Source organism: Chrysemys picta, chromosome 9 (genome assembly GCF_011386835.1).
Source record: "Chrysemys picta bellii isolate R12L10 chromosome 9, ASM1138683v2, whole genome shotgun sequence".
Taxonomy (NCBI): Eukaryota; Metazoa; Chordata; order Testudines; family Emydidae; genus Chrysemys; species Chrysemys picta.
Window position 1 is genome coordinate 9,180,258 of NC_088799.1, and position 27,015 is coordinate 9,207,272.

A 27,015-nucleotide genomic window follows, 5' to 3' on the forward strand; every position below is an offset into this window, starting at 1 on the left:
ACCAATCTTTCTTCGTTAGTTTGAGTTTATCCTGCCTCCTTCAAAGCAATTCCCCTCAATTACCATATGCCGCAAAATTAGACATCAGTGTACCTGTTTCCCAGAATTGTAAGTGAGTTACAATCTGATTTATTTTAAAAAGATGCTTAAACTGGAGCGTCATAAAAGAGATGAGAAATTATCAATCAGCGTTTCAAAGATGGAAGTCTTTGATTTGGGCTCTTTGATATTTTAGAATCACAGGAATTGCCAGGAGGATCAGACCAATGGTCCAGGCAGCGGTCAGTGCCATATGCCTTAGAAGAACATGCAAGAAACCCCATACTAGTTGGTTACAGAATAACCTGCCCATAGGGAAAAGGTTGTCCTAACTTCCATTAGTTAGAGGTTTGGATTATACCATGAAGCATTGGAATTTATATCCTTTCCAAAGCAAATGGTTACTTGTTTTGTGTTTTTAATCCTTACTATTGTAAATATGGATGTTTTCATTTTGATTCTAAATGTTGTTTAAATGTGATGACTGCTAAGTGCAGATGAAAACATATGATACTCACTAAGGTCCAAAGCTAAGCATAGTGCCTCACACCACTAAAGGACCTTCTTTCTAACCTGCAGACCTGTTCTGCTCCGGGGTTTCTCCTCACCAGATTGTGATGCATTGTTTTATGATGTGTGAGAGGCTCACAGAGGGTTAGATTGAAGTGTTCTCAGCCTTGAAGGGCCCAAGTCAGACTAAAGTCCAGGTCTGCAGAAATTATGTTAGAGACAAACAGCACAATCTGCAGTGCTAAGTCCCTGGAAGCATGAGATCAGACTGGATAATGCAGCCTACGGTCTTTTGGATGGTAGTCAACCGCAAGGCTATTGATCCAGACCCATCAATTCAATTTCAGAAAGCTCTTAAGTGTCTGTGTGTTTCTTTTTTTGTTTTGTCTCTAACTGAGATACACTGGAAATTTTTTTTGTCTCCACAGCAGAAGAAGGGATACTTCAATATTGATCCCAGTATCACACAAACATCTGGAAGCTGTGGAAATCTGCAATCAAATCTGAACTTAACTTTTAATGGCGGCTTTATAAGCGTTACCTTTGTAAAGGTAATTGTTGCACTCTTATTTTTTACAGCAAGGCAGAGGTCAGAGCTGGGGAATTGGGATTCAGTTCCTCGGTTCTATTCCCAGAATAGACTCGTTGCATGATCATGGGCAAGTCTTTTCATCTCCCTGTTCCTCATTTTCTCCATCTACAAGACTTCACAGGGTGTTCTGATGCTCAATAAATTAATGTCAGTAAAGTGCTCTGAGATCCTCTGGTTGAAGACACCAGAGAAGGGCGAAATATTGATATTACAACAGGGTATCACTCAAAACCTGGATGTGGATTGCACACAGCTCAAAATATGGGGCTGTTTATACCTGAATTTTTGGTTTGGCCCATTATAAAGAGAGGAGACATTTGCAAATTCAGATTTCCTCAACCACCAAACTTCAGAAGTGTTTGGGTCCAGGGTTTAGTTTGGGGGCATCTCTATTCCAAACATGTATGTAGAATACAGTATGGCATGTCAGTGACCATGTTATTCTGAATAAATACATCTCTGTGCATGTCAGGAACCTGGCACTGGGCCCTAAATTAGAGACAAGGAACTCTTATCTCTAATTATAACTCCCGGTTATATGGGACACCCATGCCTAGGTTTTTGGTGTGCAGAGGGAATAGATTCTATGATGGCTAACAGGGATTGTACCGTGACACCAGCAGTGCTATAAAGAGAAGTTTGTACTATGAATGCAATGGACAAGGCAGTTGACAAAAGGTCTTTACAATGGAAAAGAGACTGTAATAAAACTGTAACATCATCAACTGCCTCTGTGATTTAATCTCACAAAGCCACAAGATTGTTACATGAAGAAGGGCTCAAATCTGAACACACCTGAACTTTGGAAACATTTGGGTTTGGGTCTGAGCTTCATAGCTGAACTGTATCTTTGTAATGGGTCAAACCAAAACCTTGATTTTGGTTCCATTAGTCTTCCAGGACAGAATGCCTCTGTCCTCCAGAGTGATCAGGGAAATCATCCTAGACCCCTGTTAACGACAACTGTGTTAGGGAACATGCAAGTGGTTAATCATCCAACATTCACAATTCACCTTTGGACAAAGGGCCAGGTCCTCAACTGGTGTAAATTGGCATAGGTCCATTGGAGACATTGGAGCAAGCAATGCCAGTTTATACTGCCCAAAGTTGTTAATATTTGGGCAATGTGATGATATTAGATTCTGGTGAATAACACGGCTACCACTCTGAAACCCATCTCCTTTGGTTGACTGGAGACAGATTTCTAAAACTGCAGATGAAAGAGGAATAAATGTGAGGTGAAGCAAAAATATACAGAGGAAATGTTTGAAAACAAAGGATCAGTTTATATTTTAAGTGTTTGTTTTGGCTGTGTTCTCCTTGCACTCAGAGAGCTGCATTCCTACCCTGCAAGGATCCTTAGACCAAGTCCTGTGATTCAAGTACATATAAGCATCAACTGGAGCAGCAGCACTAAAGATACTGATATGAAACTTTGGGAGCTGTGCTTGCTCTCACCCCCAGAACAATGAGATTAATGGCACAGCATTGCACAATCTATCCTTCACTTAAAGATAAGCTCTCACAAGAGTGTCAGGACTTTGAAATATGAGCTGTTCAGAACTCTGTTTGCTACAGTTTCAGTCTGGTATGGTCAACCTTCAGACTCTCAAGGGCTATTCTGGTCACAGGCAAACTGGTTTTACACTTGTGTAGCTCCAGTCACTCCTGATTTGCATCACTGTAGCCCAGAGCAGAATCAGACCCTCAAGTCACGTGTCTGCAGTGCTGAAATGTGATGACAGATAAATGAGTAGCTGCTTCTATGAACCCACAGGCAGATGTCCTTGCACAGGGTTTGAAAACAGGAAGGCCTGTAATGTACCCACCATATGCTCAGTAAGAACAGATGTTTTATTCCTCAGAGTAGAATTGGTCCCATGTCTGGACAGAATGCAAGGTTGCTAATGGAGATGGCAACTTTTTTGTGATATGGACACTCGTCGGTCAGGAACTTCACTGACAGCTGCTTCTCACTGGAGTATAGTGGTTAGAGTGGGATACTAGGAGTCAACATTCCTAGGATCACTGTGTGATCTTGTGCAAATCATTAGCCCTCTTGGTTTAACCATCTGTAAAATAAGCGTTCTACTATTTCCCCCACAAAGGTGTGATGAGGTGTAAATGACATTTGTAAAGGGCTTGAAATCTTCAGTGCTATAGAAAGTGCAAGGTATAATTATTAGAACTTCTTTCCTCTTTTTCTGACAATGGAGTTTCACACATTTTCTATTATTGTTGTTGAAACCTGTGAGCCTTAAAACTCTCCTTACTTTGAGAAGGAGAAGTACAAGAGGAGAATAGTTGCCAGCTGGCAATTAGCCAGCAGTCTAACCCTCCAGTCCTTCCGTACACAGGACTGTAGCTGAAGCCGTAGGCGCCAACTTCCCCTCTTTCCTGTGGGTGTTCAACCCCCCCATCAGCCTCCGGCCCCGCCCCCACTCCACCCCTTCCATGGGGCCTTGCCCCACCTCTTCCCACCCCTGCCCTGCCCCCAATCTAACCTCTTCTCCAAAGTCCCCACCCCAACTCCGCCCCCTCCCTGCCCCTATTCCAACTCCTTCCCCAAATCTCCACCCCGGCCCCGCATCTTCCCCTGAGTGTGCCACGTTCCCGCTCCTTCCCCCCCTCCCAGAGTGTGCTAACGCTGCCAAACAGCTGTTTGGTGGTGTCCAGCTGGGAAACGCTGGGAGGTAGGCGGAGGAGCGGGGACGCGGCCCACTCAGGGGTGGGGGAGGAAGTGGGGCGGAGGGTGAGGGGAGCTTGGCTGCCGGTGGGTGCAGAGCACCCACTCATTTTTCCCCTGGGTGCTCCAACCCTGGAGCACCCACGGAGTCGGTGCCTATGGCTGAAGCCACTGGTAATTCAGCCTCGCAGCAGGGCTGCAAGAGGAGGGCCAAATTCTAAACCTGAAACTTGCATTTCTTTCATTTAAAATATTGCTCCTTGGGAATAGCCTCATAAGATACAGCTCTTATTTCCGTGAAGGTCCCAGGGCAGAGCAATCAGACAATCACACTCCACCAGGCTTTAGTGCAATACCCACGCAGGATGGTCAGCTGAAAATACCACAGTCAGCTGTCACGATCTCAGGTATTTTCCACTCCACAAAGCTGCAAGCCTGTGAAATCAAGCTGGCCTTGTGGGAGGTGTGTGCAATTACCCAAGTTACAGAAAGGACTATTCCTCTTACAGTTTCCTCTCTTGTTTTGCGATATGATTTCACCTCAAATTTGTTGTTACACTGAATGGAAGGTAAGCAAAACCCAAACTGGAAAGAGATCTCTACTCACAGTGGAAATGCACAAATTGTTGCAGACATCTTCCTGTCCCAAGCACCTTGAATCCAGGAGCTGCTGCTGGGGCAGTGCAACTGCTGTGAGACTGATTTAAAGCCGCCATTCAGCTCTGTGTAAGTCATACATAAATTCAACTAAAGAGAGCAGTGTGGAGATTCTCCCTCCAAGTATAACAGCAAAACACAGGGTAGAAAAATAAAAGGTCTCATCTTGTGCCTATTAACTTGTGTAATACAAAAACTTGCGGAACCCTCCCCAACATGCGCTTACCACAAATGACATGGAAACGTACGGACACAAGGTGAGCTAAGTAATATCTTTTACTGGATCAACTTCTGTTGGTGGGAGAGACAAGGTTTGGTGCTTACACAGGTCTTCTTCAGGTCAGCTCTGTGTAAGCTCTAAAGCTTGTCTTTCTTACCAGTTGGTCCAATAAAAGATATTACCTTGCCTATCTTGTGTCTCTAACAGGAGCGGCACCAGGGTTTTTGGCGCCCTAGGCAAACCTAGGCCCGGTTGTCATCGGCAATTCTGCGGCGGAGGGGTCCTTCCGCGCTCCCGGTCTTTGGGGCACTTTGGCGGCAGGTCCTGGAGCGATTGAAGGACCCGCCGCAGAATTGCTGCCGAAGACCCGGAGCGCGGAAGGACCCCCCCAGCGCCGAATTGCCGCCAAGGGCGTCAAAATCCCCCCCCCTCAAATCCTGGTGTCCTAGGCAACCCCTAGGTCGTCTAAATGGAAGCGCCGGCCCTGGTCTCTAATATCCTAGGTCCAACACAGTTACAACAACACCAGGGCTGGCTTTAGGCCGATTCCCCGGAATCAGGCCCCGCGCCTAAGAGGGCCCCGCGCACGCGCCTAAGAGGGCCCTGCACCTTAGGCGCCTTTTAAATTTTTTTGCTCACCCGGCGGCGGTCCGAGTCTTTGGCGGCACTTCGGCGTCCGGGGGTCCTTCACTCACTCCGGGTCTTCAGCGGCATTTTGGCAGTGGGGGGGGGCGGTCCTTCAGTGCCGCGGAAGACCCGGGGCAAGTGAAGGACTCCCTGCTGCCAAAGTGCCGCCGAAGACCCTGACCGCCGCCGGGTATTCAAATCAGGCCCCACAGTTCCTAAAGCCGACCCTGAACAACACTGCATATATATGGCTTATACTCACATACAACACCTGCAAATCACACCCACATGATCCACTTGAACTGAACTGAGCATTAGCTGTATTGTATATGGCAGGGTGCTTGCGCCAGACTCCGGCACCAGAATATTAAAATAAAGTCCCTATGGGCTGGTTGAGGGAGTTGATTCTCAGGATCTGATGGGAGGATTTTTTTGATGTGTTCCAATCTCGAATAATTGTGTGATCTCGTCACTGCTACCTTTGCCCAATTTTTCTCATTCACCCTCAGTTTATTTTTAATGACCCTCATGGGTCGTGTCAAATTTGAATCATAAACTCTTCAGGGCCGGGACTGTTAGCCAGACTCTCAATCACTATAAATCAGCACAGATCCATTGAAAACAATAGAACTGAAATTACACCAGATGATAACCTGGCCCTGTGACTTTTTGCTTTTGTAAAGCATCTGGAAAATTAATAATAATCTTGAAGCTCCACAGGGCAATGGAATTTAAGTTTCTTCCACAAAACACCTGCTTTGTTTAGCGAGACAATAACTATTTCTTCTCATATCCTCCCTGAGTCCATTTTGCTGGGTTTGTCTTCCCTGCACCGCAGTATACTGTGTATTATATTTCACAAACATTAAGGCACAATGGCAGCTAACGATATTAATTTGTTATTTTGCAGAAAGATAGAGTCTATTACGTCAGTACAGTTGAGGCCAGCTTAAAGATACCCTCTGTGGGTAAGTGTTTGTGTATTTTATATTCACGGTGTTAATTTCATTTCCAAACCATTCTTGATTTAATTTTGTTGTGATTTTTTTCTTATCAGTTATTTTCAGTTTTCTACATATCTGGGGGTAGACTCAGGCTGCCTTAATTAAAAGCAGTGATTTTGCTGATAGGTTACTGTATTTTAGTCACTCTTTCAAATTAGCCTCCACCTAAACTTTTATGGTTTAAAAATCAAAAAGATGTGACTAAGTTGCAGTTAACTTATCACAATTCTTTTTTCGTACTTGTGTCTCCAACTCATTCCTATACCTCTCAACTGTCCTTGATATAGACTGGAGAAGGGTCCAAATCCAAATACCACTCAGCTTTGGGAAAGTTTTGTATCTGCACCCAGAGAGAAACTTTGTGACTTATAAACCAGAAACGTTGTGACTTATAAACCAGAAACAAGCACACGCCACAGAAATTCAGATCTGGATACAGCTTCCAAACACCCCAAAGTGTAGGAGTGGTCATGTCAGGCATGTTGGTTTGGCCCAATGTAAATATAAGAACCAATTTTATAATTTGGATCCTAACCCAAACACTTTTTTAATAACCCTTGGTGTCAAGAGCTGTAATTTTGTCTCTGACCCATCTTCACAACAGACCCAAGTTTTTCTCTTTCTCACACTGGCCTGGTGCTCACAGCTTTAACATAAATGAGTGACATCTGAAGTGCTAACTCATGGAAAACAACACTAGAGAGAATTCTATTTAGGTCAAAGTGATGAATCCTGCACCATCATTATATATTTTCCCTATTATTAATTTTACGTATGTTTTGACCCACATGTTATTCATTAGTCTTCTGATTCATGCTTGTTACTCTCTGGCCAACAGAAGAAGAATGAAACTAAAGTAATCACTCAAGCAGGGGTGTCCTGATAGTGCTGGACACTATGGCCCAGATCCTCAAAGGTATTTATTTAAATGGGAGTTAGGTGTCTACATGGCTTTCAGGATCTGAGTTTATGTACCTGATTCTCTTCTCATGTATGAGACTTTAATGGAGCTACTTCTGATTAATAACACTGAACGGGAAAGAAGGAGCAGGCCCAAAGGAGATGCCTATCTAGGGCTACCCTCAGTGCCAATTTTCACAGAGCTTCCCCATGTCTTGCAAAAAGTTGCATGCAGCACATTAAAACTAGGGATAGACCAACTGGGTGGTAAAACATGAGAACCAATCATGCCTGACACATCGCTCACTTCTTGAATCAAACTGGAGCCAAACCTTTTTATAAAGTTCTGTAGTGCTGGGAAACGGTTTATTCAGCAATCAGCACGAGAAGTCCCAAAATCCTGTGAGAGAATTGATTGGCATCTGTGGCTGGAAGTGACAGGACTGGAGACCTGGCATAAAGGCTAATTCTTGTGAAATTTTCATCCCAGTTTTGCAGACTCGAGGATTTCAGGTAAGGTTTGAAGAAGCATGTGAATTGTTGTGTGCTTTCCAAACCCATCCCAAACTCTCATCTTCCCAAGGTCTGCCCATTAAAGCAGCCATTAAAAAAATATTTGGGGCTGATAAACATTGTGATACAAAGACTGTTCCAATATGCACCCACAGAAGTGCCTACTGCCCTCCCAAAGCATTGGGGACAAAGGCTCTTCAGAATCAGCCACCACTCAACCTCAGAAATGTTTCCATAGAGTTATTGTCTATTCCTATTTGTGTCTCTCTCTCTTTGTGGCCTCCAGGTTCATGGCACAATGTTACAAGCAAGCAGCTGTTTACAGCTACGATGGGGAATTCATTTAAGTGTCTCAGCAAACAGATGGTGAACCTGGCAGACAACTTCCAGCTGCTCACTGTTAACACCCAACTCCAAGCCTTTGCCATTGTTGGTGACCAGTTTGGGAAAGGTACGTTAGAGAGTTAGCTCATCCAGGCTTATTTTGTGGCTCCAGGAGCTAAAGATTTGCAACTGGGCAGCATTTCAGTATTATTAATATAGCAAGGAGACTTTTCTCATTGTGGGCTGGCAGGCTGGAAATATGGTGGCTCTGTTAAATATGTGGAAAATCAATGTAAAGTAATGGCTCTCTAAGGCAAACTGCTTCCCCAGTGTTTCCATCTGTCAGCTGCTGATGTCATCGGTCTCTCCCAGTCATATTTCAGGCCAGGGCATGAAACAGAAAGCTTCTCCATGACTTTTGGCTCCTTTCCCTCTGCCTATAAACATGCTCTATTTCCCTTCATCCTTAAAACCTCACCATCCCTGACCCTACCTGTCTCTCAGTGACTGTTCTATCCCCCACCTCCTCTTGCTTTCCCAGTGCTACTGGAAGTGTATTTACAACCATTGCATTGGCTTCCTGTCCTCTAGTCCATTGTGTAGAGAGTCCAATTCAAGGTCTCTGTTGTCAAAGCTGTCTCTGGGACTAGCTACCTGGGAGACCATCTGTCCCTTTAGAACCATGATCTCCCACAACAGCTACACTTCACTGGAATGATGAAACTGCCTTCCAGTAGGGAACAGCTGTGGCATGCAGGAGATGGAACTGTTAGTGGGTCTGGACCTAGAGACTATGGAACTCACTATCAGAAAAGGTCCAGCAAGAATGACCATCAGCCTGCTTATATTCAGCATTAAATGCAAAGCTCATCTCTTCAAGTTGGCTTTCCTTGAACAAGTTCCTCTTGCATACAGACACGCAAACACAAGCCAGTCAAGTAACTTAGTGCTACCCACTCGGAAGAAAGAGACAGGTTGATCAATATTGTCTTGTGCTTTTAATTCATATAAGGTGCTCATATTCTATGGTCATGGCACCATACCTGAACCTAAGTAGTCAAGCAGATTTCTCATTTCTCCGCCATTTACGCACATTAAAAGAAAAGGTGCATAGCTCTTCCTTTGCCCTCTGATATTCTACTTGCTTTGGGAGGGGAGGGATAGCTCAGTGGTTTGCACATTGGTCTGTTGAACCCAGGGTTGTGAGTTCAATCCTTGAGAGGGTCACTTAGGGATCTGGGGCAAAAATCTGTCTTGGGATTGGACCTGCTTTGAGCAGGGGGTTGGACTAGATGAACTTCTGAGGTCCCTTCCAACCCTGATATTCTATGGTTCTTTCAAAAGATCATTTCCTTGATTCCCCTTCCCTGTCTAATTCTCTCCTTTGACTTTGTTAAAACTAAATTGTTGTTCTTCCTTTGCTAGTTCAGCATTTCAGCTCCTTCTCCTCCAGGCAGGCTAGTACTTCTCATTATGCATAGAAGGTAATATAGTGGGAAACTGTGTTTTTCTCTACTACTGCTTCCTGGCTCTGTAGACTATGGAGAACCTTGGCCACTCTCACAATTTGTCCCCATCTCTTTCTGTCAAGGGCATATTTTTCCAGTTGAGGGTAATTCATATTAAAAGCTCTTAGACTTTGCTCACTGTTATCCCTCCATCTTCTCCTTATTAGCCATGAGGTTGGACACCACAAGGATGTCCTTCCAAGAAATGCCTTGTTTGGTGTGTCTTCCATCATCCTAACAACATGCCCTGTCCAATGAAGTGATTGGGACTTCACTACATTTACTATACTGGGTTCTCCATAGACCTCCTGCAGTTCCCTATGACATCATCTTCTTCACATTTTCCCCCATACATATTTTTAAAAGTTCTTAAAATTTAAGCTGAATTTGCAAGATTTATTTGGCATTTGTTTTAACGTAAACACATTCTCACAAAGGTTTTTTCCATACAACAAAACTGAGCTAATGTGGATCATAGTTGGTCTCCAAATTCATATCTGAACTTCCCAAAAGAATGAGTTTATTCAGACTTGGGATTTTGGTATGGCCCCATCTCCAGTGGTAACACGTATAAAAGGTCTATTAGATCACATAATCTGTCTTCCTATAACAGGAGATAGCCTGCTAATCAAGGATGTCTCCAAAATGATGTTATATTGTATCTTAGCCAAAAGGCCAGAAGGCAGGTAACTTTGGTTAAAAGAATTCCCCCAATGACCAAGAAACAGTTATGAGAAAGTTACATACTGTTCTGTATGCAGATGATGAATGAAAAATCCCCAGTGAAAGCTGGTTCTATAAAGCAGCCACACAAATGGCCTTCTTACGTCACATCTCTGAGACAGTGCAGTTTCACTTCCATTGCACCAGATTTGCTTATTTTAAAAAAAAAAGGAAGAAAGAAAACACCAACAGCAATGACAGTGGGTTTCAAGATACTTATGGTTTTGTATAAGCCACAATGGAGTTACATCCGGGAGGAGTTTGGCTTGTTCTAGTGTTGTTTGGAAACCCCTAAAAGTTACTTTTGAATCACACTTCCATATACTGGAAATAAGTCTCAGTGCTCACAACCCAAAGTTGCCCCCAAACCAACATCCCTGATCCAGACATCTGCAGACTTGTGGAGAGTTTGAATGCAGATTACAGAAGCTGTGTAGCTTTACTATAGTCCTGAATTCACCAAAGACTTACTTTTTAAAAAAGCAGCACCCAGCACTAGGTGAAACCACTGAGCTAGGTAAGAACTGGATCAGGAGTGGGGTAAGCAGTGTGGTAGTTCTGGAGTTATAGATGACATTTTATACTCCAGAATATGCTCCAGGTTAGTTACATGCTGCTGATGTAAAGATTCCCCTCTGCTGAGAAGATTGAACCAACCCGCAGCTCACCACAACCCGTAGCAATGCAGAACAGGAGGTTAAAAAGAATTGAAGATCAGATTAACAGCAGGAAAAGGAATCAGACAGTTTTACTAACACTCTATGATTTAGTATTGTATGTCACAGACATGGAGAGACTTTATCTTTCTTGGAGGACAGTCAACATCTGACCTTCCTGCTGTGCCCAAGGCATTAGGCATAATTCACAGTGGAAGAAAGTTACTTGGACACTAGCATATTTTGGGTATAAATTGGATTGGCTGCTGAGCTGTGATGATTCGTGAATCATGATCATATGTAAAGGTTTTAATTGATTAGAGGAAACTATTGTACTCAAAGCATCACATAAGAGGCCTTTCTCTGGAGCACTGAGTGAGGCTCGTGCATTAAGATCAGGTGGATCTATGAACAGTTTCCTGCAGCTGCTAGCATTGGGCAATGGTGAAACTCAGACTATCCTCTCATCTCTAATGTTATTCTGACTGTAGTGCAAGTTTAAATGAGCTGGATCCTTAAGTCCTATTCAAGTAAATGTCCTAAATTTTGCTGTCTTTATTCAGTTCTTCCTCAGGCTAACCTCCCATTGAACCTAATCCCTAAGTCCTTAGTCAGGCAAAACTCTCACTGATTTCAATAGGAGTTTTGCCTATTTAGGGACTGACTAAGGACTTCAGGATTTGTCTCCCTTCTTTACAGGTAAAAGGTATGTTTGGAGTTAATATTTAGGCACATTTAAAAGATATACATTACTTGCCTACAAAAGCCTCTGGAGTCCTACTAGATATATAATAAATTTCCCAAATATTATTTAATTAGTAAATGGATCTATCATCTAAGATCTTGATACTGCAAGTCCTTCTGTGATGGGCTATTGTGCTCTAGCCTCCATGACAGTGGATGCTAATGTATGACTCCAAGTAGAATCAGTATTAGGCATAATCCTCTGTCCTACATCCAAAACTCTCACCCCCCACCCCCAACCTCCTCACTCGCAGGTGTTCAGAGTTAAATATGGGATTCTGTGGATGGAGAATTTGTAGGTTTGAGGAGATATGGATTTAGGTGTGATCCTTATCATGCTAATGAAGTGCTTGGCTATGGACTCCCTTCTTTGGCCATACATAAGAACATAAGAACGGCCATGCTAGGTCAGATCAAAGGTCCATCTAGCCCAGTATACTGTCTTCTGACAGTGGCCAATTGCCAGGTGCCCCAGACGGAATGAACAGAACAGGTAATCATCAAGTGATCCATTCCCTGTTGCTCATTCCCAGCTTTTGGCAAACAGAGGCTAGGGACACCATTCCTGCCCATCCTGGCTAATAGCCACTTATGGACCTATCTTCCATGCATTTATCTAGTTCTTTTTTGAACCCGGTTAGTGTCTTGGCCTTCACAACATCCTCTGTCAAGGAACTCCACAGGTTGACCCCTAATTCTTGTGTTATGAGAAGGAGTAAATAGCACTTCCTTATTTACTTTCTCCACACCAGTCATGATTTTATAGACCTCTATCATATCCCCCATTAGTCATCTCTTTTCCAAGCTGAAAAGTCTAAATTTTGTTAATCTCTCCTCATACGGCAGCTGTTCCATGCCCCTAATCATTTTTGTTGCCTTTTCTGAACCTTTTCCAATTCCAATATATCCTTTTTGAGGGGGGGGGGGGTGACCACATCTGCACACAGTATTCAAGATGTGGGCGTACCATGGATTTATATAGAGGCAATATGATATTTTCTGTCTTATTATCTATCCCTTTCTTAATGATTCCCAACATTCTGTTCGCTTTTTTGACTTCCGCTGCATTTTGAGTGGATGTTTTCTGAGAACTATCCACAATGACTCCAAGATCTCTTTCTTGAGTGGTAACAGCTAATTTACACCCCATCATTTTATATGTATAGTTGGAATTATGTTTTCCAATGCGCATTACTTTGCATTTATCAACATTGAATTTCATCTGCCATTTTGTTGCTCAGTTTTGAGAGATCCTTTTGTAGCTCTTCGCAGTCTGCCTGGGACTTAGCTATCTTGAGTAGTTTTGTATCATCTACAAATGTTGCCACCTCACTGTTTTATCCTTTTTCCCAGATCATTTATGAATATGTTGAATAGGACTGGTCCCAGTACAAACCCCTGGGGGACACCACTATTTACCTCTCTCCATTCTGAAAACTAACCATTTATTCCGATTGTTTGTTTCCTATCTTTTAACCAGTTACCAATCCATGAGAGAACCTTCCCTCTTAGCCCATGACTACTTACTTTGCTTAAGCACCTTTGGTGAGGGACCTTGTCAAAGGCTTTCTGAAAATTTAAGTACACTATATTCACTTTCTGAAAATTTAAGTACACTATATGTTCACATGCTTGTTGACCCCCTCAAAGAATTCTAGTAGATTGGTGAGGCATGATTTCCCTTTACAAAAAACCATGTTGACTCTTCGCCAACAAATTATGTTAATCTATGTGTCTGACAATTTTGTTCTTTACTATCATTTCAACCAGTTTGCCCAGTACTGAAGTCAGGCTTACCAGCCTGTAATTGCCGGGATCACCTATGGAGCCCTTTTAAAAAATTGGCGTCACATTAGTTATCCTCCAGTCATTTGGTACAGAAGCTGAGTTAAATGATAGATTACAGCCTACAGTTAGTAGTTCTGCAATTTCATATTTGAGTTCCTTCAGAATTCCTGGGTGAATACCATCTGGTCCTGGTGACTTACTACTGTTTAGTTTATCAATTTGTTCCAAAACCTCCTCTAATGACACCTCAATCTGGGACAGTTCCTCAGATTTGTCACCTAAAAAGAATGGCTCAGGTTTGGGAATATCCCTCACATCCTCAACTGTGAAGACTGATGTAAAGAATTCATTTAGTTTCTCCGCAATGGCCTTATTGTCCTTGAGTGCTCTTTAGCATCTCGATCGTCCAGTGGCCCCACTGGTTGTTTAGCAGGCTTCCTGCTTCTGATGTACTTAACTTTTTTTTTTTTTTGCTATTACTTTTTGAGTCTTTGGCTAGCTGTTCTTCAAATTCTTTTTTGGCCTTCCTAATTATATTTTTACACTTCATTTGCCAGAGTTTATGCTCCTTTCTATTTTCCTCACTAGGATTTAACTTCTACTTTTTAAAGGATGCCTTTTTGCCTCTCACTGCTTCTTTTACTTTGTTGTTTAGCAACGGTGGCTCTTTTTTGGTTCTCTTACTGTGTGTTTTAATTTGGGGGATACATTTAAGTTGAGCCTCTGTTATGGTGTCTTTAAAAAGTTTCCATGCAGCGTGCAGGGATTTCACCTTTGGTGCTGTACCTTTTAATTTCTGTTTAACTAGCCTTCTCATTTTTGTGAAGTTCCCCTTTCTGAAATTAAATGCTACAGTGTTGGGCTGTTGTGGTGTTTTCCCCGCCACAGGGATATTAAATTTAATTATATTATGGTCACTATTACCAAGCGGTCCAGCTATATTCACCTCTTGGACCAGATGCTGTGCTCCACTTAGGACTAAATCCAGAATTGCCTCTCCTCTGGTGGGTTCCAGGACTAGCTGCTCCAAGAAGCAGTCATTTAAGGTGTTGAGAAACTGTATCTCTGCATCCCGTCCTAAGATGACATGTGCCCAGTGAATATAGGGATAGTTGAAATCCCCCATTATAATTGAGTTTTTTATTTTACTAGCCTCTCTAATCTCCCAGAGCATTTCACTCACTTCACCATTCTGGTCAGGTGGTCAGTAATATATCCCTACTGCTGTATTCTTATTATTAGAGCATGGAATTACTATCCATAAAGATTCTATGGTACAGTTTGGTTCATTTAAGATTTTTACTTCATTTGATTCTACGCTTTCTTTCACATATAGTGCCACTCCCCCACCAGCACGACCTGTTCTGTCCTTCCGATATATTTTGTACCCTGGTACTACTGTGTCCCATTGATTATCCTCATTCTACCAAATTTCTGTGATGCCTATTATATTAATATCCTAATTTAATATGAGGCACTCTAGTTCATCCATCTTATTATTTAGACTTCTAGCATTGGTATATAAGCACTTTTAAAACTTGCTACTTTTTAGCTGTCTGCCATTATATGATGTAATTGAAAGGGACTTTTTTTTCATTTGATGGTTTCTCATCAGATCCTACCTGTATTTTATCATCTTCCATCCTCTCCTCTTTCTAGGACATAGAGAATCTCCATTAATAGATCCTCCCTAAGGGATGTCTCTGTCCAAACCATGTGCTCCTCTGCACCTATCGGCTTTCCCCCAGCCCTTAGTTTAAAAACTGCCCTGGGACCTTTTTAATGTTAAGTGCGAGCAATCTGGTTCCATTTTGGTTTCAGTGGAGCCCATCCTTCCTGTATAGGCTCCCCCTTTGCAAAAGTTTCCCCATGTCCTAATAAATCTAAAACCCTCCTCCCTACACCATCGTCTCATCCATGCATTGAGACCCTGCAGTTCTGCCTGTCTAACTGGCCATGTGCATGGAACTGGAAGCATTTCAGAGATTGCTACCATGGAGGTCCTGGACTTCAATCTCTTACCAAGCAGCCTAATATTGGCCTCCCGGACCTCTCTCCTATCCCTCCCTATGTCATTGGTACCTACATGTACCACGACCACCGGCTCCTCCCCAGCACTACGTAAGTCTATCTAGATGTCTCAAGAGAGCCGGAACCTTTGCACCAGGCAGACTATTAGGCAGCAGTAACTGAAAGCTGCACAGCAGAGGTTCTCCTTCATGTCGGATCCCAGTCTTGCTCATTATTTTTAACCTTGCACTGTATGCATGGAGTGCTCCACAGGTTCAAGCCCTAAATGTGTATCAACAGATTTTTTTCCGAATGTGTATGTGATAAAGCAGAATAGATTCGCCACAAGGAATGTAGCTATTTCCATCTAGGCAAGTATGTTTTTGTGAGATGTGATCCCTCCATAAAGAAAATCATACTGAGTTCAGCAATGACATAGAATTCTGGGTTGTCCCCAGTAGCTATGTTCTAAAAGTATCTGCATCGGCATGTATTCTAGGAGTGTGTTGTTTTGATCTAATGCATACTCTATATTCTAACTTTAATTGCAGAGGAAGAATGCTCTCTTGACAGAAACAGGAGAACAATCCCTATTGCATTGGGCCTGAGCACCCTGGGATTGTTTGTCATTGTGCTTGTCTTGGGGCTAAGTTCGAGAAGAAAGCCAAATAGAGGATATGAACGCATCTGAATTGCCCACACACTTCAAAATGTGCGTAGCAAGTATAGAGACCTTGGGAATCTTGGCTTCCAGTTGTCAAACCTATAGTCAAAGAGCTATATATTTTAATGGGATGAGGCCATGTGTTTAATGCAATATGTTCAAGAGGTAACACTTAAGATCTATTGTGTTCCTGAAAAAGAGCCAACAAAATTGTGGGTGCTTAGAAGACAGAACAAATGATAAAGGGATGAGTCTAGGGATATGCTGTTAGGGTCTAAGGAGATGGTCGATTATTAGGCATGCAAGACACTCTCTCACAGGAGTAAGTCTATATTCACAGGAGATTCTGTAGAACCAGTGCTCAGTGATGCTCTTATGGGAAGCCATGTGTGCAGAAGCCCTGGGACAAGTATCCTCATGGATGGACAGGTTGCCTCTGCTTCCCTCCACAAAAATGTGCGCACACACCTTATGAGTATTAGGGCTAGTATTATACTAATCTCTGCTCTTTCCTACTAATTCCGTTGGTGAAACAGAGTGATAGGTCCTGCTGTGGCAATGTGATATACATATTAGTGCTGTAGCACTTTCACAGACAGATCGGGCTGCTTTGATGCCTACTCCAGAGGCAGATTTTAAATGCTGGATAATTTTCTATTTTCTTAGGAGCTTTATTTCCATTAAAAAATAACCATAATAAGGAACAAGAAATATATCTAAGACAGTGGATTTCTTTTAAAATGTCTGTTCCGGGGGGATAGAATGAGCCATCTGTGGCTATAAACAGCATGTCAGTATTAACCCTATGTCACAATACAGCATAGAGAGATCTAATACAGAAGGGCAGAAAACATGGGCTAGTGTCATGAGACTTTACTGTGCATGTGTAGGTTGAGGTAGGAGTGAGTTCAGGTGGGTTCGGGGATCCAATGAGACCACTATTCAAGACATTTTCTCTTGGGAGCTCATGAGTAAAATCACTTCCTATTCAGAATATTTACAGTGATTGCTACAAAACTCAACAGTTGCCACGCTGAGGTAATGATGATACTGTGCTTTCTCCTGTTCTAAGTATAGGAAGACACTAGGGTTATTAAAAACACACCATCAGTGAATATTTAATATTAAATGGTGTCGACTGCAGAGGGCCCACAAAGGTCTATGAACAAATGAAGACCCACTTAAGCTATATTTTGAAGGTTCTTGTGGGACTTAAATGGTGTGTAGGCCCTCTGCACAAGGAGGAATTTCATGCTTGTAAATTGAGGTGTTGGATCTGCACATGGAGATAATTTAGATTAATTTTAAAGCATGCTGTATGTAACGCTTTGGTCTCTGTTTCCTACTAATCAGGTGATTGAGGGATATATACAGTAATTGATTTTGAGATGATTTTAAAGTGGGGTTGTTTGGTTGATTTAAATCTTCATCTTACAAAAGATTTACAAAGTTTAAAAGACAAACATACAAAAACCAAAAAAACCTGACCCGCTGCGACAAAACCCATCGAAGTGAGGAGAAATTAAATATGAAAATATTTTAAAATGAGAAAGTAGAATAAAATATGAGAACAGTAAAAATCCTCCCTACTAATAATGGTAATGAGGTAAGTTTTGCTGTGAGTGGGAGTTTTTCCTGGATAAGGACTGCAGGATAGGAGCCTAGAAAAATGTGCTGTATAAGGAATTCTTCATCACTTAGTTTAGTTTGAAAAAAATGCAATAATAAATAGATAACATTGGGCCAATATTTTATATCAGTTATGTAATAGCATAAATCTGGAGTAACTTCATTTACTGCAGTGGACTCACTTTGGATTTTCACCAGGGTAACTCAAATCAATATCTGGCCCATTTTGTTTAAAGTTTAAAAGCCGTTTTGATATTTTACTACTGCTTAGTTAAACCATTAATTGCTTACTCACTTATACAGTAGAGGAGAAAAATTCCCTCCACATGGATGCTGTGATGTGGGGCTGGCCTGTGTTATGCAGGAGGTCAGACTAGATGATCATCATGATTCATTCTGGCCTTAAAATCTGTCTATGAAAGTAACAGTGCATTACCAGAAATGTTCTCTCGGTTTGACTGTAAAAATGAAAGACTATTTTGCAGCACCCTCAAGTCCACAAAAGCATCAAACTAAATTTAAAACCAGTCAGCAAAAGGAGAGGTATTTGGATATCATTGTAAAGTAGCATAATAAGCAGAAGAGATATGGTCCTTTCAAACGACTGCAACTGATCAAATGATTCTAATGTTCCAGTATTCAAAGATCACTTCGTGAAGGGCTGAAAGATTCAGTCAGTGTCGGCATCACTAAATATTTTTTCCCCTTCTAGTGGAGGAGTGCGCAGCTGACTTCAACATTATTTTTCCTGCGATTGGCTTCTTTGTGATCTTTATCGCCGGCATCCTGGCACTCATCCTCTGCGCGATCTGCCTTAAGCGGAAATCGTCTGTGTACCAGAGAATCTAGCAGATCAAAATAATTTCATATAAATAATGAGAAGCATTTCATGAAAAGATTTTAGAATTTCAAGTCTGCCATAATTTTTCTTCTAATAACACTGTTAGAACAATGTAAAATGCCAGAGTATGTGTGTCTAGTTATGAAATCAAGTACCTGGTCATTTTATTGAGCTACCTGCAACTGAGAAGAAGGGGAACAGTTTTCATACAGTTCACTTGTGTTTAGAGAGAGGATTTTTAGTGGCCTATTTCAATTCAACTTTTTGTTTTTACAACACAGTTTATGGATCATACGTAGGAAATGGGTTAATATAAGGAAGAGCATAAATTTGAAAACTGAATTTACAAAGAACATGCAATGTAACTATTACTCTCTCAGCATGTTACTGGCATTTTAAGGGCATAATCCTGAGGGCTGCTGAAGGAATGCAGCATCTCACAGGATCAGGTCGTAAACTTTTCTGACTGGGTCCTTTTAAAGTTTTGCACATATAAAATTTGTTTGTTTTATTCACAATGAAGGTCTTGACTAGCTGCAGCCCAGCGTATTTAACTGATCTCCTTTCTCGTATGTTCCTAGCCCTTTGTTAGAATCTCAAATGTTGGGTTTCCTCATCTGTCCAGTTTTAAATCTTGTATCAATGGGAACCAGAGCATTTTCTTGTTATGCTCCTTGCCTGGGAAACTCTGTTACTATTCAGTCTTTTAACATTTGATACCCAGTTGAAAAGAGATCTATTCACTCTTGCTTTAACTGGTCTTAATTACTAATAATTTAACTGTGTTTCATTGTGCAGTGCCCTGTGCCATTTTTATGCATGATGCAAAATAAATACATTCTATTGCATATTTTGGATTAGAATTATAAATCAAACAGTTAGTGGTGAATAATGTTTGAGTTCATGTGTATCTTGGTTTTTTCCTGGTGTGTGTGTGGGGGAAGGTCTTTTTTATTTTTTTTAAAAAAAGCTAAATGCGATCCTTTCCCATGCAATGAGTAAAATAATAGATTTGTACTAATTAGCACTGGTGCAGTGTACAATGCAAATGCAGCCAGAGGGCCAGATCCATAGCTGGTGTAAAATCAGCAAAGCTTTATTGAAGCCATTGTAGCATTTACAAAGCCAGTGCAGATACAGTGATTTTTACACCAGCTGAGGAGCCAATGGACCTTCACTGCTTTACAGCTGCTGCGGATCTGACTCTCAATGTGAACCCATTCTCTGACAAGCAGTAACACCCTGTCTGCCCAATCCCATGAACAGATGTTTTCAAGAAGCATGAACAAATGGCAGTAGAGATGTAGATGGGGAAATTGCTTGGTCAGGAAGTGTTGAGTTTTATGGGGAGTAAGAATAGGCAGCAAACTTGCTGCCTGAGTTGCTACATGCAATTTTTTGGCAGATGCTCATGCTCATTTCCTGCCAGAATTTAGCTTACTATTTGGTGGGTGGCTTATCTTCTGAGAAATTGTTCATATAATGTTGTTCTTAGGAGCGTCCAGCTTCAGAGGGGGGAAATCTACAGATTTAGTGGCTCTTGGTTGCAGGGTTTTGTTGCTAAATGTTCTGTTTGAGGAAATATTCCATACAAAGTACGGGTTGCAAAGGAGGAACATGCAGTGGGATTTTTAAGATCTTACCATATAATATTCTGTATATTAGACATGCTGTCACACTAATACCACTATTAACACCATCCATTTCTTCTACTATTTGCTTTTGCTCATCTGTATGGATGATCAACGCTGACAATGCTACCTAACCTAGTGGCCCCGCTCCTCCTCACCATAGTTGTTCCTTACAAAATCCGCCACTTGTCCAACATCTCGCACACAATGTAGGATCATAGAAACTAGATACAAAAACACCCTGCTAAAATCCCTAACTCCCTTAGGCCCCACTGAAAATCACAGCCTAGATCATGTACTACATCCTACTGAAAATGCAACATACAACCTAACAAGAAAGGGCATATCACATATACCAATCCTATACTTATTCTTAGCCAAAAGGCCAATAAGATTATAGTGCAAAGCTTTATTTCCTTCTGTCCCTTATTTCTCCACACAGGGCAAATAAAGCCCAGTCTAAAAATTGGCTGTGAAGTGCTGCAAGGAGAGGGGTGGGAGATTTAAATGCACTTCTTGAGAATACAGACACCATTAGCTTATTGACTTATCTCCTTAACTGTTATCCTGCCATTATTAATGGGTCCCAACATAATTACTTAGTTATGAAAATTGTGTATGCTCTGTACTTTTCTACTGTTGGAGTTTCTGTAATAAAGATTGTTTTCAGTCATTTTAAATATGTGTGTTTTGTGAATTTGTTGTATCTGTTGAATGCTGTGTTACATTGTGATGGGGCTTACAGACCCCTCACTAAGACTAAAGGAGTCATGGGGCAGTACTGGGCCAAGAAGGCCCTGCCCCTCAGCAGCTGCAAAGCATGCTCCAAATGGTGGTCCTGCTTAAAAGGAGACTCTGAGAGGCAAGCAGGGGAGTGGGAAGGAGAGGCTAGTTGAAGCCTCTAGGACAGAGGGATCTACAGGGGAAGAGTCTGGATTGGGTAAGTCCCAACTGGGAGGCCAAGGGCCTGACCCCTTTTTTTTCCATCCCTGCTAAGTGGACACTGGAAAGTGAGCTGGGAAGACCCAACTGACTGTTTTAACTATTTAGGCTGTGGGAGCGATCCTCTGCTGAGAGGGAAGCTGAGTGCCATGACCATGCCCCAAACTCAGGAGAGAATGGGCTGGGGAGGAAGTGGCCCAGGGGAAGCTGGGCAGTTGTACCAGCTAGAGATTCCCTTTCCCCCTTCCTGCTAGGTTCCTGGGCTGGGACACCCCCCCCCCCTCTTCCCCTGAGGCTCTGCCTGACCAGAGGAACCTGGGGAGCATTAGGGGATGGTAGACTGTAACTTGACCACTAGGCCTTCAGATTGCCTGGCAAGGCCATCCCAAGACTGAGACTGCTGAGTCATGGCCATAAGGGGAGATGATTTGGTCAGCAGCGTGGGAGGAGGAATAAATCTCCTTTAAGGGCAGTGCCAATCTGTGAGGTAATGTGAGTACTATGAACTTGGATGTTGGAGTCAGTGCTAGATAAAGGTACTAGAGGAGGTAACTTCTATCAGCAATAAGTCATCTAGAACCATTAGTGCTTGATTGTTGGTGCCAGCTCCAATGTCCACTCTGCCATTTTCAGGGTTGACAAATCCGTACTGGACGCAGGGACAGGGATATTCTTAGTGCTCTTCAGCTCTGAGCCAGAAGTTGAACCCCTGTAGTAAGAGAGGGCTTTGTGCTCAGTTCTCTGAAGGAAAGTGAAGGTGAATAGCTCTTCTTCAGCCTCTCGACTTTTCCTTTTTCAGGGGAGGAAGACTGGTGCCAGTAACCACATATGATCTAGTGGCCTGATCAACCTTGTCTTTGGACAACTATCAGTGCTGAGCTGTCTTTGGTGGCTGCTTCATGGCCTGTAGGTGCCAGATCAGACTTCTTACTGGTACTGGCCTTGAGAGTCACTTCTCAGCAGCTGGGGATGCTGACACAAACTGGGATTTAGAGGTAGAAGCTCCCATCTGGGAGTTTGATGTCTGTTCTTCTGAGTCTGAAGTAGTCCTTTTAGGTTGCTCCAGATGATATGTTAGCTGGATGTCTCTAGATTTTCCTCATTTTAAGGAGAACAAATGGTAGATGGAGCAATAGTCAGGCACATGGCTCTCGCTGAGACAACTAAACAAGGGCTATGATCTTCTGTAAGCGGAATGAGGCTGTCACAAAGCAGACATGGTTGAAGCCCAAATGCTTCAAATCTGTCATGTGAGTGGTTTTGGTGCAGAGTGATGAGAGAAAAATAGGGGCTTGGGGGATTTTTTTGTTAAAGAAGGGGAAAAAAGCAAAGGGGGGAGGAATCTAGTGTTTTATCTAGCTAGATAAAACTAGGTTTGGTGAATGTGTTAAGCAAGCAGACACAGCCTGGATCTGTCTTGCTGCCATGGGCAGGGACAGGGTACTGATGCATGGTTTAAGCCCTAGGCTGGGGAGGGGAGACATGCAGAACATAGGTCCAACGGACACAGCTATGCAAAGATTTCAATCTCATGCACACGGCACGCATGCATACATACAGTGGGATCCACACAGATGAATACTTGAATGGAATTGTATTTAATCATATAACAAAAAATCATTATGCTAATGTACAAGAAATATGGTCTATGCCAAAAGAGATTACATAAAGGATTTCTTGCGGGTCCTCCACTCTCTTACTCTCAGCCTTCCTCAGGTCAGTGGTCTCTGCAGATCATTGTCAGTGATGCAGTGATGTACTTTTGCTGCAGGCATGTTGGGCCACAGGAACAACTCTGTTGGTAGCTGTGCTTTCCCAGCCAGCCACAAAACACCCAAGAGCTCACACTTCCCTTTCTCTACTGGCCCCTTCCTTCACCACACCACATGTAACTTCCTGATCCTCACACCTGAGCATTCTAAAAAACGTTATTGTCTCATCTGTTCAGATGCTTACTTCACTGTTTATTTAAAAAGAAATTTAAAATGAATAGGTTGCATTTACTCTCCTGTCTTTCACAAAGAACAATATAAGGTTGTGGAAAAACAGGAAGCTTTTAACATGAAAATCAAAGTCCATACAGATCAGGGACACAGAAATGTGGTTTTGGCACACATCTTTGCAGGGACTTTCCTATTTCCCTTAAATTTCTAACATATAATGCATATGGGGCTGACCAGTATTTTAATAGTTCTAATACTGTCTATCCTGTCATGACATGACAAGTTTTAGTATCTCTCCTCTTCTTGAGGAAAATGTATTCAAAGTTCAAATGAATTATGCTGCTCACAGTCTACACATATGAATGTGTGTGTGGGAAGAGGGGACTAGTATTTGGACTTTCCTTATTAATCTCATCCAACTCTCTAAATATGCCAAACTTCCCCTCCCCCCTTAATTCTCCCAATTCTATCTAGATTATAAACCCTTTGGTTCTGCAACTATGTCCTTATCTGTGTCATATATAGTGGTAAGCACACTGTGGGCGTTTAAAAATTATTTACATTGTAATTTTACTATTTTCCACTTTCAACTTCAGTACATGCACAATTTCTTGGGGTCTCAGGGAGACTGTTTCCTTTAAGGGGAACTGGGCCAGCCACACCTGTGCCATAATTAATTAGCTGCTTCCAGCCTGAGGGGGCAGGACTAAGGGTCAGGTGACAGCTTAATTGAGACTTTAAGCTATTAATGACTGCTGCTTGGAGCATAAGGACATAAGAACGGCCATACTGAGTGTGATCAAAAGTCCATCTAACCCAGTAACCTGTCTTCTGACAGTGGCCAATGCCAGGTGCTAGTCCTGGAACCCAGCAAGGGAGAGAGAATTCTTGATTTAGTCCTAAGTGGCGCATAGGAGCTGGTGCAAGAGGTGACTATAGCTGAACCACTCAGTAATAGTGACTATACTGTAATTACATTTAACATCCTTGTAGGGGGGGAAATACCAAAGAGACCGACCACAGCAGCATTTAACTTTTAAAAGGGGAACAACACAAAAACAGGGATGCTTGTTAAATGGAAATTAAAAGAACAGTCACAAGAGCGAATTGCTTGCAAGCTGCATGGAACCTTTTTAAAAACAGCATAACAGAGGCTCAAACTCATATGTATACTGCAAATAAAAAAAATAAAAAAACAAGACGAGGTCCAAAAAACCAGCACCATGGCTAAACAACAGTGTAAAAGAGACAGAGCCAAAAAGACATCCTTTAAAAATTGGAAGTTCAATCCCACTGAGGAAAAGAGAAAGGAACATAACTCTGGCAAGTCAAGTGTAAAAGTATAATTAAGCAGGCCAAAAAAGAATTTGAAGAGCAACTAGCAAAAGACACACTAACTAACAGCATTTTTTTTTAAAGTACATCAGATGCAAGAAGTCTGTCAAACAATGACTGGGGCCATTGGATGATCGAGTTACTAAAGAAGCATTTAGGACTGCAGCAGAGAAGCTAAATGAATGCTTTTCATTGGTCTTCACTGCAGAGACGGTGAGGGAGATTGCCACATCTGAGCCATTCTTTGTAGGTGATAAATCTGAGGAATTGTCCCAGACTGATGTGTCAATTGTAAACTGATTTTTTAAAAATGGCTCCAGAGGCAATCATCTCAATTACAGGCAGGTAAGCCAGACTTCAGTACCAGGCAAATTGATTGAAACTATATTAAAGAACAGAATTATCAGCCATATAGATGAACACAATATGTTGGGAAAGAGTCCACATGGCTTTTGTAAAGGGAAATCATGCCTCACCATTCTATTAGAATTGAGGTTACCAACAAACATGAGGACAAAGGTGATCCAGTGGATATAGTGTACCTGGACCTTCAGAAAGCCTTTGACAAGATCCCACACCAAATGGTCTTAAGAAAAGGAAGGAGTCATGGGATAAGAGGGAAGGTTCTTTCATGGATCAATAACTGGTTAAAATATAGGAAACAAAGGATGGGGATAAACAGTCTGTTTTCACAGTAGAGAGAGGAAAATAGCAGGGTTCCCCCAAAGATCTGTACTGGGACCAGTTCTGTTCAACATATTCATAAATGAGCTGAAAAAGGGGGGAAACACTGGGGTGGCAAAGTTTGCGAATCATGCAAAACTATTCAACAGAGTTAAGTTCAAAGTTGACTGTGAAGAATTACAAAGGAATTTCACAAAACTGGGTGACTGGGAAACAAAATGGCAGATAGTATCAGAGGGGTAGCCATGTTAGTCTGGATCTGTAAAAAGCAACAGAGAGTCCTGTGGCACCTTTAAGACTAACAGATGTATTGGAGCATAAGCTTTCGTGGGTGAATGCCCACTTCTTCGGAATGGCAGATGAAACTGAATGTTGATAAATGCAAAGAAATACACAGAGGAAAACATAATCCCAGCTATACATACAAAATGAGGGGGTCTAAATTAGCTGTTACCATTCCAGAAAGAGATCTTGGAATCAGCATGGATAGTTCTCTGAAAACATCTGCTCAAAGTGCAGCGGCATTCAAAAAAGCTTACAGAATGTTAGGAACCATAAAGCAAGGGATAGATAATAAGACAGAAAATATCCACGATATAAATCCATACTGTGCCTACATCTTAAATACTGCATGCAATTTTGGTCACCCCATCTCAAAAAGATATATTAGAAATGGAAATAAGTAAGGGCAACAAAAATGATTAGGAGTATGAAACAATTTCTATATGAGGAGAAATTAAAAAGACTGGCTCTGTTCACTTGGGAAAGAGATGACTGAGGGGGGATATGACAGAGGCCTATAAAATGTTGAATGGTGTGGAGCAAGTGTTTACCCCTTCACATAACACAATAAGGAGGGGTCACTCAATGAAATTAATAGGCAGCACATTTAAAACAAACATAAGGAAGTACCTCTTCACCCAATGCACCGTCAACCTTTGGAACTCCTTGCCAGGGGATGTGGTGAAGGCCAAAAGTATAACTAGGTTCAAAAAAGAATGTGACGTTCATGGAGGGTAGGTCCATCAATGGCTATTAGCCAAAATGGTCAGGCACGCAACCCCATGCTCTAGCGGTCCTTAAACTTCTGTCTGGTAGAAGCTGGGACTGGATGACAAAGGGGTGGATCACTTGATAAATTGCCTGTTCTGTTCACTCCATCTGAAGCATCTGGTACCGGCCACTGTCAGAAGACAGGATGTTAAGTGGGATGGATTGGTCTGACCCAATATGGCCATTCTTATGCTCTTACTTGGGCCTTATAAAAGAATTGAGAGAGATCAGTGTGGGTATGGAACTACAGGGAATAGGTAGCTTCCTATGGAAGGCCCTGAGGCCAGGTCTACAGGAGGCCAGATACCAGAACAGGAGAGAAGACTTTCAAGGTAGCCCAACAGGGGCTGGGAACAGGGCACAGAAGGCAGGCTGAAGAAAAGTCCTGAGGGGCAGAGGAACCTTTTTTGTTTGCCTGGGACTCCTTAGATGGACTTTTGCTTCCCTGGAAGTTTCTCCCTTGGTCAGAGGGCTAAGCCACATCTGCAGCACAAAACAGAGGAGATCAACCTGAGGGAAGAAAATGGAGGCAAGCAGTGCCAGCCGGGGTTGTCATGGAGCAGACAGGCCCCATAATATGCTTGATTTTGTTATAACTTAAAAACATGCTGGGATGATGCAGTAATTAATCCATGCAGCAAAGAAATGCAAAATAAACTAGCCTGCCATTGACATTATTTTTATGATTAAAAATATATTCTGTACTTCACCCACCCATAACTCGGGCTTTGTAATATATATTTAACTTGCTTCAGAGTGGTAGCCGTGTTAGTCTGTATCAGCAAAAACAAT

At 42.2% G+C, this 27,015-nt stretch overlaps 1 protein-coding gene across 2 annotated transcripts in view; it reads left to right on the top strand.

The window, feature by feature from the left end:
- Positions 1–20,946, top strand: part of LAMP3 (lysosomal associated membrane protein 3) — a 34,915-nt gene extending 13,969 nt beyond the window's left edge. The window contains exons 3-7 of one of the 2 annotated variants that reach the window (XM_005285990.4): positions 978–1,100; positions 6,242–6,299; positions 8,035–8,199; positions 16,053–16,213; positions 18,507–20,946. In XM_005285990.4, coding sequence (XP_005286047.2) covers positions 978–1,100; positions 6,242–6,299; positions 8,035–8,199; positions 16,053–16,192 — 486 coding nt within the window. In that variant the 3' untranslated portion in view covers positions 16,193–16,213; positions 18,507–20,946. The remainder of the gene's footprint in view (positions 1–977; positions 1,101–6,241; positions 6,300–8,034; positions 8,200–16,052; positions 16,214–18,506) is intronic. The other variant, XM_024107389.3, reaches the window with a different exon arrangement.
- Positions 20,947–27,015: the final 6,069 nt, after the last annotated feature.